The following is a 14,301-nucleotide window of genomic DNA, read 5'->3' on the forward strand; positions in this document are numbered from 1 at the left end:
CTCTTTGGGTTCCTGCACCAGGTCTTTGAGCAGGCTTTGAATTTCTGTCCACATCAGGGGTGAACCTCTTCACGGACTTGTATGGTGTCTAAGACATACTTCCTCATCTCAGCCAGCTGTGGAGGTGGCAGCGGCTTTCTCAGCCCAGGTGATGACTGATGACACCTGTGATGTGGCCAGCGGTAAGCCAGCACACTCAGGATCATCATTCCACAGATCACAGGGCTCTGGATCAGCCAGGCAGAATGACGTGACTCTGAGGTGAGCCCACGTGACTTGGGCATGTTGCCTGTGGGCTGCTGCCAGCAACACTCAGCAGGCATCACAGGCTGGGGCACACCCCTTGAGAAGCCACGCTGTCTCAGCTGGAGTGCACGGTGGGCTGGGAACAGCTGCAATGTGCCTTTTGATGATTCTTGTGGACTTCACTGGTGGTGTTAGTCCAAGGGTCTATTGGGAAATATGCTTCTAAGTCCCTAGCTGGTGGACAACAGCACATAACCCTTCAGCAGGTAAGCTTCACCTTTGCCTTCTTGGTCTGTGGCATCACGATGCCAAGATCCTTGGGGGCAAGGAGCAACCCTCCCACAGCAGGAGCCAGAGACACACCAGCCGGCGGTTGGCTCTTCAAGCTGGAGCATCCTCCACCTCTGCTTCCTCCTCCTTAGAGCCTGTCCCCAGTTACTGGGGACAAGAGTGGTCTTAAGAATAATTTTGGCAGGTTTTTCATGGTGGCAGTTTCACAGAGACACAGACAAAGTGTATGTAGAAGGCAGCAACAGGCCACAAAGTAAAATAAAAACTACCAGACACACTACGGAGTGTTCTGGAGGGCTCCATTTGACTTCTTGATCAGAACCAGTCCCCAGTCACCCTTTCCCAGTCCTTCCTTAGAAATGGGTGCCATTACTCACCAATTGCTCACTTACTTATCCTATCCTCAATGCCAGTTGTGTTCAGAGGTTGTAGGTGGACCTAGTTAACCAGCTTCCCCAGGGGCAGTGTCTCCTCTTCTGTTCACTTCACATCAAAGATGAGTCTTAGGCACCATCTAATGCTTAATCAGTTTATTCTGGCAGCACTCTTAGAAGATGGATAGTGAGAATAAGCTGGTGTCATGGGCCAGATACAGTCAGGGGGTCAGATCATGAACTGACCGGAGAGTCTTCATCCAGAGACCATTGTCAGACCTTGGGGGGTCCTTCTCCCTTTCTTATACCTGTATTTAGTCCAGGTTAGTTACCAGGTGTTTCTTTCATAAAGGGTATTTAAGCTATTATTGTAAAAAGTAAGCTTTGTTCTAAGGTTTATGAAAGCTGCATCTGTGCTGAGGTGGCTTTTTTTTCCTGGAAATCCCTGAGCCAGGGTTGTAAATTCCTACATGACATGTAGTATCAGCCCTGCAAGATATTTCAGTGGGCCTTATGCACTATCATTAATCTTATAGCCACAATATGTCTCATAGTATTCTACACACCCCTATCCAGCATAACAAGGAGCTCCTCCCTCTGGACTTCTACCTCCACCTGAAGTAATGAGGCAGCATCCTCCCTTATGCTACTGATGTAGTGTCAGAGAAAGCTGGCTAAAACAGAATGTAAGATTCAAAGTCTCATCACATAATGTTGAAATGCCCAGGTTTCAATGGAAATTAACTTTTCATAGAAAGAACCAGGAAGATCTCAAACTAAATATAAAGATTACAGAAACAGAATTATTTGATAAAAAATTTAAAACAACCATGATTTAAAAAATGCTTTAACAATTAGAACTCACTTGAAACTAATGAAAAAATAGAGGGAAAAATATATACATAGAGAGAAAAATCTCAGGAAAAAAAGAAGATATTAGGAAGAACCAAATGAAACTATTACTCCAAACAAATACAATAACTGAAATAAAAATTTTAAATGAATGAGCGCAATAGCACTATAGAGGGAACAGAGAAAAAGATCAGTGAACTGAATGACAGAACAACAGAAATAACCCAAACTGAACAATAGAGAGAAATGAAATGAAGAAATATAAAATAAACTTCAGGGATCTGTAGAACTATAACAAAAAACTTTAACATTCATGTCATGAGAGTCCCAGAGGAAAAGAGAAAGAAGATGGGGCGGAAAAGTACTCAAAGAATTAATGTCTGAACTTCTCAAATTTGACAAGAGACATAAATCTCTTTCAGACTTATGAAAGAAGCTGATTCAAGATTCAAGAAGCTGAGTAACCCTAAAAAAATAGGAAAAGAAAAGAAAGAAATACATGCCAAGACACATCAAAAACTCAAAACAAGGAAATATACACCAAGATACATGATAATTAAACTTCTGAACACTAAAGAAAAAACAAAACAAAACAAAACAAAAAAACCTGAGGGCATCCAGAAAGAAATGACTGCTTACCTGTAAGGGAAAACAATTAGAATAGTAGCAGATTTATCATCAGAAATGATAGAGACAAGAAGAAAGTAGCAAAATATTTTTTTAACTCCTGGGGGAAAAAAACTAGCAACTCAGAATCATACACCCAACAAAAATATCCTTTGGGGATAAAGGGGAAACTCAAGACATTCTCAGGTGAAGGAACGCTAAAAGAATGGCTAAAAGAAGTTTTCTTTTTTTTTTATTACTATACTTTAAGTTTTAGGGTACATGTGCACAATGTGCAGGTTAGTTACATATGTATACATGTGCCATGCTGGTGTGCTACACCCATTAACTCGCCATTTAGCATTAGGTATATCTCCTAATGCTATCCCTCCCCCCTCCCCCCACCCCACAACAGTCCCCAGAGTGTGATGTTCCCCTTCCTGCGTCCATGTGTTCTCATTGTTCAATTCCCATCTATGAGTGAGAACATGCGGTGTTTGGTTTTTTGTCCTTGCGATAGTTTACTGAGAATGATGATTTCCAATTTCATCCATGTCCCTACAAAGGACATGAACTCAAAAGAAGTTTTCTAAACAGAAAGGAAATGGTAGAAAGAAGGAAGCACAGAACAACTCACAGGAAGGCAGAAAACAAAAAACAGAAATACCAAACAGAAAACCAAAAACTGACCCTTAAGCCCTAACATAACATACCAATAATTATATTAAATGTGAATGGTCTAAGTACACCAATGAAAAGACAGAGATTGACAGGATGGATTTCTAAAAAAGACTCAAGTATGTGCTGTCTACAAAAAAACTCACTTCAAATATAGCAACATAGGTGGTTCAAAGTGAAAAAATGGAAAAATATATTATGCAACCATTAATCAATGGAAAGTAGAAGTAACTATATTAATATCAAAAAATAGACTTCACAGCAAAAAAAATTCTCAGAGACAGATAGAGACATTATATAATAACAAAAAGGTTAATCCTTCAATAAGACCCAATGCATGAAGCAAAGCAAAAACTGATAGAACTAAAAGGGAAATAGACAAATACACAATTATAGTTGGAGAATTCACCACCCCCTCTCAACAATTGATAAAACAACCAAACAGAAAATCAGCAACCATCAACAAACAGAATGTAATTGATATTTATGGAACACTCTACCTAATAAAAAAAGAATACACATTCTTTTCAAGTGCTTATGGAACATATACCAAAATACCATATCCTAGGTTATAAAACAGACCTCAACAAGTTTAAAAGTACTGAAATCATAAAGAGTGTGTTCTCTGATCACAATAGAATCAAACTAGAAATCAATAACAGAAAGATAACAGGAAAATCTTTGAATACTTGCAAACTAAGTAACATACTTCTAAATAATCCATGAATCAAAAGAATATCTCAAAGAAAACTTAAAAATACATTCAGCTGAATGTAAACAAACATACAAGATGTCAAAAGTTGTGGAACACAGCTAAACTGGTGCCAAGAAGGAAATTTTCAGCAATAAATGCACACAATAGAAAAGAGAAGATTCAAATCAATAATCTAAGATCCTACCTCAAAAACAGCAAATTAAAACCCAAAGCAAGGAGAAAAGAAATCATAAAGATAAAAGTTAAAAATCAATGAGCGAAAACAGAAAAACAACACAGAAAAATCAATGAAAAAAAGAAGCTGGTTCTTTGAAAACATCAATGAAATTGACAAACCTGTAGCAAGACTGAAAAAAATAAGATACAAATTACCAATATTAGGAATGAAACAGGGGCTATCACTACAGGTCCTGCAGATATCAAAAGGATAGTACAGAACTACTATGAACAACTATACATGTATACATTTGCAAACTTAGATGAAATGGAACAATTCCTCAAAAAAGTAAATTGTCACAATTCATCGAATATGAAATGGATAATTTGAATAGCTCTGTAACTATTAAGGAAATTAAATTCATAATTTTGAAACTAAAAAAAAATCCAGGCCCAGATGCTTTCCCTAGAGAATTCTACCAAATAATCAAGGAATAATTAGCACTAATTTTAGACAATCTCTCCTAGAAAACAGAAAACAGAATCCTTCCCAATTTATTTTATGAAGTTAGTATAACCCTGCTATCAAAACCAAAGGCAGTATACACACACACACACACGCACCCGCGCACACACACTACACACTACTACAGATCAATATCCTTCATGAACATAGATGTAAAAATTCTTAATAAAATATTAGCACATATAATTCAGCAATATATAAAAATAACTACACACCATGACCAAACAAGGTTTATTCCCAGTATGCAAGGCTGGATCTGCATTAAAAAAACCAGTCAATGTAATCCATCATGTAAGCAGGCTAAAGAAGATCACATGATCATATAAATTGATTACAGAAAAAGCATTTGAAAAAATTCAACTCCCATTTATGGTGAAATCTCTCAGAAAAAAAATAGGAATAGAGAATAGGAATAGAGTTTCCTGTTCACATTGGGGAACTGGGTAAGGATTTCCACTCTCACTACTTCTATTCCACATGATGTGGAAGTTGAAGCCAGTGCAATAAGGAAATAAAAGGCATTCATACAGATCTGAAGGAAAGAAACAAAACTGCCCCATTCGAAGATGACATGACTGTTTATGTAGAATATCTCAAGGAATATACCAAAACAAACCAAAACATAAAACAAAGAAACAAAAAATTCTCAGAACTAGTAAGTGAGCTCAGCAAGGTCACAAGATTGAAGATAAATATGAACACATCAATTTTATTTCTATATTTTAGCATTGAACACATAGACACCAACATAAAAAATATGATTTGCATAGAAAAGCTAAATAAATGAAGAGACATACCATGTTCATGTTTTAGAAAATTCAACATGGTGAAGATGTCATTTCTTCTCAAATGGATAAACAGCTTTCAGGCTATCAATATTTAAGCAAGATTTTTTTTGTAGATACAGACAAGATTATCCTAGACTTCATATGGAAAGGCAAAAGAACTAGAATAGCTAAAACAATTTTGAAAAATAAGAATACAGTGAGAGGAATCAATCGACCTGATCTTGAAACTTATTTTAAAGCTGCAGTAATCAAAATAATCAAATTATAAAGCTGTGTGGTATTGGCAGAAGTACAGACACATAAATAAGTGAAAGAAAACAGAGAATTCAGAAATAGACTCACACAAATATGCCTAATTGACCTTTTACGAAGGTGTAAAGGCAGGTCAATGGAAGAAAGATAGCCTTTTCAACAAATGGTGCTGGTTGAACATCCATAGAGGAAAAAAGAATGTCAACCTAAGTCTCACATTTTATACAAAAATTAACTCCAAAGGGATTGTAGACTTAAATATAAAATGTAAAACTCTAAAACTCTTTGAAAAGAAACATAGAAGAAAATCTTCAAAAGCTGGGGCTGGGTAAAGTTCTTAGACTTTACGCCAGAAACACAATCCATGAAAGGACAAATTGATAAACTAGACTTTATCCAAACTAAAAAAAAATGCACTTGGACAGACCCTGTTATGAGGATAAAAAGACAAACTACAGTGTAAGAAAATATTTGAAAACCACATCTGACCAAGAGCTAGTATACAGAATACATAAAGAACACTCAAAACTCACCAGTAAAAAAAGCAAACAATTGAATTAGAATACGAGCAAAAGACATTATGAGATAATGTATGAAAGAAGATACATAGATGAAAAATAAGTCGCTGAAAAACATTTTCAACATCATTAGCCATTAGGGAAATGCAAATTAAAACTACAATGAGATATCACTATATGCCTATCGGAATGGCTAATATAAAAAAAAAATGACACCACTAAATGCTGGAAAGAATGAGGTTTAAACTGGGCCATTTGTCTATGCTAGTGATATAAAAATGACATGCTCTGGAAAATAGTTTGGCAGTTTCTTTTAAAAGTAGACATTTAGCAATCACCTGACAGTTGCACTCCTGGGTAGTTATCCCAGGGAAATGAAGACTTATGCTCACACAAAAACCTTTATGTAATGTTTGTAACAGATTTGTTTGTAATACTCAAAAACTGGAAACAATTTAGATGTCCTTCATCAGCTGAGTAGGTAAACAAACTGTGATACATCCCTACCAGAGAATACTATCTGATAATAAAACAGGACAGATTATTGACATATGCAACAACCTGGATGAATCTCCAGGGAATTATGCCAAGTGAAAAAGGTTACATTCTATGTAATTCCATGTATGTAGCATTGTTGACCTGGTAAAATTATAGAAATGGAAAACAGATTAGTTGTTGCCAGGGATTAAGGAGGGAGTGGTGGCAGAAGGGAAGTGGGTGTGGCTACAAATGGGCAACAGCAAGGATTCTTGTAGTGATAGAAATGTTTTGTATCTTGGCTATATCAATGTCAATATATGAGTTTGATATTGTACTATCAATATCAATTGTATATTGGCTATATCAATGTCAATATATGAGTTTGATACTGTACTATCAAGATGTTACCACTGCAAGATGTTACCACTAAGGGAAACTGAGTAAAGAGTATATGAGATCTCTCTGTATTATATCTCACAATTGCATGTAAATCCACAATTATCTCAAAACACGAAGTTTAATTTAAAAAAAAACACTAAAAAGTGTAGTCATCCCTGCCACTTGATATATATTGAGAGAAGTCTGGAAGGATGGTCACATCAACATTGAAAAAAGATTTAGTGATTTATGACTTAAACCTCCAGGGGCCAGCTCTCACCTGCAACAAAGCTCCCATAAGTGACGCCAGTGCAGCCATTCCAATACACAGGGCTCCATACACCACACCTAAATGGACAACACAAAAGCCAGTGTAAAATCCACACCCAGAGAATTAGAATTCTCAATAGAATAATCCACCACACTTTGATTCAAAGTGGATAATATGACTGTGGTGAAGAATGGCCACACACATCAGAGCCAGTGAATAAAGGAAATGGCTATTTTCCTCTAGGATCAGCAGTGTTGCAAGAGGACAAAGCCCTTACATTGTGTCCCAGGATTAGTTACAACAGTAGGTTATATAAGTAAAGAATTCCTGGAATTAGCTATAGGGATTTAAAACTAAGAACTATATTGTGTTATTAATCTAATCCTCCATAAACATTTGTATATAAAGAAAGGCTCAGGTGTCTGTTTTCAGCTTGCCAAAAATAGAATACTATTCAGCTCTGCTCTGTACGAGGTGAAAGAGGGAATAATAAACAGAAATTAGACTCTTCTGACTTTAAGCATTCATTTCCCTTGGGAAGTGGCAATGGACACTATGGGGTGTTGGAGGACTTTTAGCCCCCTCGTAATCTCCATCAGTATCCTCAAGCCCTTCCTATTAAACTAGCAAAGAAAGGCAACTTCTGGATAAGTAGCACATCTGCCCTAATGCTAAGTTGTTTTCCCCAAACTTCTTTAAAAAAATTTTTTTTCATAGAGATGGGGTGTCGCTATGTTGCCCAGGCTGGCCTCAAACCCCTGGGCTCAAGTGATCCTCCCACCTTGGCCTCCCAAAGTGCTAGGATTACAGGTGTGAGCCACCACGCTCAGCCCAAACTTCTTTATAAAAGTTTTCAAGCCACCACTGGTGGTCAGATTGTGGGATATTTTTTTCTATTGACTTTCAGTATTTTCCAAATTTTCTCCAGGTGCATGTATTACCTTTTAAATTATAGGAAATATCATGCAAAAAAAAAACATTTGTTTTAATACTTCCATTCAGCAAAAGTCACCTGAAATCAGTTGATATAATTTCCCAAATGCAAAACTCAATATACAGAAAAAAAATGAATGGGAAATTTGTCCATCATAAAATTTATATATTCCTTATGTTATTTCTATCTTATTTTAGCACTCATACCTTTGTTAAATGTATTGAGTAAATAATGCATCTGAATGAAAAATTTTAAATTAATTTTTTTGAAGAGTTCTCATTGCTATGATTTTTATGCCTCTCAATTTTAATGTAAATAATATTTTCAATATATTTGGTTTGATTCTCCATTTGATAGGTTATGAATAGTCACCATTATAATTTTGGGAATTCAGAGTTATTGGAAACACATTCAAATCATCTGCCACATTCTTCTCTATGTCCTTACTGCATGTACTTCAAGATTGTGATTTCATAGTACCCTTTAAAATGAATGAAAATCTCATCTATATTAGCAGAGTTGATTTGTCATTCATCAACATCATTCCATGAGCACCAGCCAGTGCCTCCTGTTTTATAGGCATTATCTCAAAACCCAATTCTGCAAAGTATTTGTGTGCCCATTTTGCATATAGAGAAATAGAGGCTTGTATGGGTAACTGGATTTTCTCAAGGTTAACAGCTAGTAAATTAACAAAGGAAGATTGGGTTTGTCTGGCTTCAAAAGCATCTATTCATCTATTCATTCTACTAAACCACACAGCTTCAATAATCCCATAATGAACCAGTCTAAAAACCCTTTAGGAAGCATTGCATCATTCTGAAATTATGTTCCAGGATTAAAATTGAGTACATAATAAAATGATGCATTGCTATTTAAATTTAGGGAAGACTGAAGGATATAAATTAAGGACTCATTCCAGGCTACAGTTGTGGCAATTTTACATAGAATTATGGCTCCTAATAGAGTATAATTTACTATTTCTCTGACAGTCTATTAATGTTATTGTGTTGAGGTTAAAGATTCTTTCTCGAAAAGGAATTTGTTAGTCATTCATTTCAAGGTGTCAAAATGAAGAATGCAGTACATTGGCAAGATTTCTTTGAGTTGGATATTACATTTGAGATATCTGGGAATGGAAGATGCTTAAACCACTCTATTCAAGCTGGTATTTAATCCCTAATGAGGCTCTACAATTGAACAGAACAGAAGTTGAGAATTTCTTGCACAAATTTATAGTTCATCTCCAGGACAGTGTACATAAGCAGACAGAAGACAACTAAGACGAGTCAAAATTCATAACACTCTGCTTCTTTATCTTCAATTCATCTAATCTATTAATCTAATTTAATCTAATCCTCTGTAAACATTTGGGAAGTGTTTATGGGAAGACTACGTAACTGAAACTGACAGTGCCTTCTTAGGTAACAGAAAAAGTGTGGCTCTTGGTTACAAACTAGGGATGTTTCTCAGAACTGTGGACTACAGTTGAAAAGGAGAATAGTTGAATTTTTTTGTGTGTGTGGCTAAGAATTTTAACACAAATTTAGAATAGGACGAAGGCACAGGAAAAAAGGACAGCTAAATCGGTCCCCTGGAAATTGTCCTTTGTGGTTCACTGACAATTAATTGTTTGAAGTGTCTCCCAAACCTTGATTACAGATATGGTAACATTAAACATTGATACAAACATTTTTTAAAAATCTGCATTGTCATAGGCATACATATGTGGATATTCATTCATACTCAGAGGTTCTTCCTCTGTAGCTTCAGTGGAAAAGAATTTTTTGTGTCTCAAAAAATCATCTCTCTGAGCTAAAATGGAATTGTGAAAACAGAAACTTACTCATTCCTTGGGAAATCCAAGACAGAGACCTTTCTGAGAGCGATCTGAAATAAGGTTTGATTAGATCTTCCACAGTTACTGCTGCTAAGGCATTAATACTGGAGGACACTGTGCTGTTAAGGGAAAATAAAACTTTTGATTTATAATATTTTACCTTTGATAATACTTTAAGTGGGAATGAGAAAGGGGGAAACAAATTGTCACTTCTAAAATATAACCCGATTTCTACTATGCTTTTTTTTTTTTTTTTTTTTTTGAGACGGAGTCTCACTCTGTTGCCCAGGCTGGAGTGCAGTGGTGCGATCTCGGCTCACTGCAAGCTCCGCCTCCCGGGTTCACGCCATTCTCCTGCCTCAGCCTCCATAGTAGCTGGGACTACAGGTGCCCGCCACCATGCCTGGCTATTTTTTGTATTTTTAGTAGAGACGGGTTTTCACCATGTTAGCCAGGATGGTCTCGATCTCCTCACCTCGTGATCCACCCGCCTCGGCCTCCCAAAGTGCTGGGATTACAGGTGTGAGCCACTACACCTGGCTGTACTATGCTATTTTTAATAATCACAGCACTGTCTTTCTGGAAACTGCTATCATCCAAAAATGATATTCAGGCAATATCTACAGGTTTGACAGTAAAAGAGAAAGGATATGTTAGTGTTGCTTCCACTTGCAGTTAATCCTCAGTGTCTAAAAGAGTCTACATAGATTACTCCATATTCCTATACATCATAACTTTAAAACATATTTTTATTTGTGCATAGAAAGGACTGTCATAAGTCCTCCCTACCATATGCTGTAAATATCAACAATATTAATTTCCTGAATCCCCACTAACATACACTGTACATGTTGACAATAACAACTCTCTGGAACAAACACAAGAAGAAAGGGCAATGATAGATCACAAAAGGTAAGATTCTTTGGGCAGTATATATTATTCAACACGTAAATGGAAGATTTCATTCTAATTTTCCAGTTGACCATGCTTTAGCCCCATGTGTGTTTTCAATCAAGACTGTGGCACCCATTTTTGATCACCAGTGAAAGCTACCATCAACCGATCATCATTATTGTGACCATAGGTTATCACATCATAGGATGTATGATGGTGTATGAGAGAGCAGGGACCTAGTTAAAAGTGGAGCTGATGACAACAGGACGCTAGTCCATAGAGACAAGTCAGACCACAGAGAGGACACATGCAGCAGATTGCCTACTTTGGGCCATCTGTGTCCGTGCCCAGAGCTCCACATTATCCTGCTAAAGTATCTAATAATAAAAGAAATATCCCGACAGGAAAATCATGTGTTATTAGAGTCATAGTCCATACCTTAATGTCCCACTGTAAGCACAGGCCACAAAAAGTCCAGGAAGTCCTGGATAATCTTGCAGAATGTCCAGTACCAAATAAGGCATGAGCTGAAAAATTCCAAAATTTATTTCCAAGTACTTTTCGCTACTGAATAAAATTAATGAATGCCTAGTTTATCATTGATCTTGTCTCCTTCAGGAACTGAAAGGAGTTATTCCACACAACTGAAATTTTCAAATACCTAAAATTAAACTGTTTAACTACTAACACTTAGAGAAACGAATAGCACAGTAGTTAAGTAAAGAGGCTTTGGATTCACACAGATACGGCTTTTGTAACTGAAGTTCTGAGCCTCAGTTTCCTCATGTATAAAATAGTCGTAATAATACTAACGTCATAGAGTTGCTGTAAAAGTTAATTTAGATAATTTATGTAAAACTCATAGTATAGTATATGGAATATAATAAATGCTCAAAACAAAGTAGTTGTTATTCTTGAGAATAATAGGTTGCCTTTAAGGAAATATTTGACACACTTCTGTGCTTAGGTAAGCAGCATCCACTTAACTTTACTTGAGGACTCAAGGCCATTTTGTGAACTTCAGTCAGTGCCCAGGACAGAAGATGTAATTTTAGGTGCGTCAGGTACGAGACATAATGATGGGTGGAGAACGACTTCAGGAAATCCCTTAAACTTGCTTCTTTTAAAAACTTCCTGATACTAACTTGCTTTTTGATAACTTATATTTTAAAAAATAAATATCAAATTAGGATAATCAAGTGTGTGACTTCAGGACTCTGTTGCATGGCAGTTTTTCTACAAAATCAGTTTCCGAATCAAGAGTCCTAAGTGGACAATTTTCTCGAAGAGTGTCCTCTCATTTGCATTAAACCCTTATTGATTACTTCTCCCACAGTACAGAGTAGATGACATGTCCTATTTTATCACCTTCCATAGCCTCTTCAATTTCATTTAACAATAGTGTGCTTGCTCATGGGATATGGAAGAACTTCCTCCACGGTTGAAAGGAAATGTTTCAACGGTAGGATTGTTTCAGTTCTTTTAGGACTGCGTTCTCAACTTTTCCAAAGCTTATTCACTCTTTATTCTCAGAAAAACGGAATAGCATTTATCCCTATATGAGATCAAGACCCAGTTTTCCAAGATATCATAAAGGTTTAACTTTAAACAATGTCCCACAAATAGCAAAAGTAGATTCCATCTATAGTGATATAAAAAGGTCCAAAATCCTCTATCCTATCTTCAACTATCTCAAAAATCTGCGGTGTAATTATTTCGTATCTGAGTGGCCCCCTCAAGTATAGGTAGAACCAATGAAATAGGATTGATGGAGAGGAAAATAGTAAAACTATATCTAGAAACTGGCCTGCTTCCTCTGGGCAAATGCCAGCAGAGCGTAGAGAAACATATCCTTGCTCTCTTGAGGATAAGGGTTTTTTTTTTTTCATTTTTTGTTTGTTTGTTTTAAGGCAGTCTCCCTCTCTCACCCAGGTTGGAGTGCAGTGGCTCGATCTTGGCTCACTGCAATCTCCACCTCCCAGGTTCAAGCAATTCTCCTGCCTCAGCCTCCTGTGTAGCTGGGATTACAGGAGCCCACCACCACACCTGGCTAATTTTTGTATTTTTAATAGAGACGGATTTTACCATGTTGGCCAGGCTGGTCTCGAACTCCTGACCTCAAGTGATTCGCCTGCCTCAGCCTTCCAAAGTGCTAAGATTACAGGTGTGAGTCACCGCAACTGGGTGAGGATAAGGTTTTGACACCATCTTCCACTGTCTTATTTGCATGGTATCCCCAGTGAAATGTTAATTGAATTAACTTGTTAACTAACACAGTCCTGGAAATATCAGTTGGGGAGAAACCTTCACGGACTCTCTAAGCGTGTGCAGGCAAGACACCCTGAATGTATTCTACAAGATGTCTCAAAGGTAGGAAGTCGTAGGGATTTTTTTTTTTTTTTTGCCCAGGGTAAAGGCAAAGTATACTAAAAACTTTTTTTAAAAGTCCTTATTGTCTTCATGATACAAACTACAGACAATACAGATTGATAACAGTCACAAAATATTCTTTATTAGAGGGAATGTAACAGAAGAGTGCCTCCATCTTCATAGTAAACGTGATTCTTACCTTCTCAGAGAGAACAGGGAGGGTGTGTTTATCAAAAGGAGGGCATAAGTTAAGACAGGATTGAGAAACAGCTCCAGGGTGTTTTTATTTTCTAGCCCCACCAAGTTGTATTTTTCTGGGAGCATGAGATGCATTTGCATTAACAGGAATTCAATCTATTTTCATTCTAATGAATCCCCTAGGATCTTGTTCCGCAAGCAAGTCTTAGAAAATAATTTTGGCAAGAACTCAGGCTTTAGGGTTGGGCAATCCTGGGTTTGAATTCTAGTTCCCCTTTTTGAAAGACAATAAATGGCACAGAGGTTCAAAGTTAGGACTCTGGTGGCAGCTTGCTTGGTTTTAAATCCTGGCTCCAGGTTACTAGCTAGTTATTCACTTAACTTCTCTAGGCCTGAGTTCTCTCATCTTTGAAAGGCAGATAATCATAGAACCTACATCAGAGGGTGACTGTGAAGATTAAAAGTTGAAATTTATATGAAGCATTATGGTAGTGCCTGGCCCATGGTGGGTATTTGATAACTGCTCATAGTTATTCTTACTTATTAGCAATGTGACTTTGGGTAAGTTATATAACCTCTCTGAGAAGCATTTCCTCACCTGTAAAATCAGGATTGCAGGGTTGTGAGAATTAAATGAAGCATGTTAAGCTCTTGGCACAGAATCTCACCACATAGTTGGTACTCAGTAAATATTTGCTTATTAGATCCATCTATCCATCATTTAAAAATTGGAAGATAAATTGTTTATAAATGAATGCTCTAACAAACATCCACAAAATGTTCTATAGTACAATGGTTTGTGTAGTTTAAAAAACAAACAAACAAACAACAACGACAACAACAAAAAACTGTGTTCACATTCCTACTCCCAGCCTTGAGCTATTTCTATTTAACACTCTACTTGATTTTTTCCTGGTATTTCCATATTTTAATT

At 36.7% G+C, this 14,301-nt stretch overlaps 1 protein-coding gene across 1 annotated transcript in view; it reads right to left on the reverse strand.

Moving 5' to 3' along the window:
• SLC5A8 (solute carrier family 5 member 8) overlaps positions 1 to 14,301 on the reverse strand; it is a 55,238-nt gene that overhangs the window by 17,976 nt on the left and 22,961 nt on the right. The window contains exons 8-10 of the mRNA XM_054443403.1: positions 11,238 to 11,326; positions 9,912 to 10,024; positions 7,141 to 7,208 (exon numbers count right to left, since the gene is read on the reverse strand). Coding sequence (XP_054299378.1) covers positions 7,141 to 7,208; positions 9,912 to 10,024; positions 11,238 to 11,326 — 270 coding nt within the window. The remainder of the gene's footprint in view (positions 1 to 7,140; positions 7,209 to 9,911; positions 10,025 to 11,237; positions 11,327 to 14,301) is intronic.

Source organism: Pongo pygmaeus, chromosome 10 (genome assembly GCF_028885625.2).
Source record: "Pongo pygmaeus isolate AG05252 chromosome 10, NHGRI_mPonPyg2-v2.0_pri, whole genome shotgun sequence".
Taxonomy (NCBI): Eukaryota; Metazoa; Chordata; class Mammalia; order Primates; family Hominidae; genus Pongo; species Pongo pygmaeus.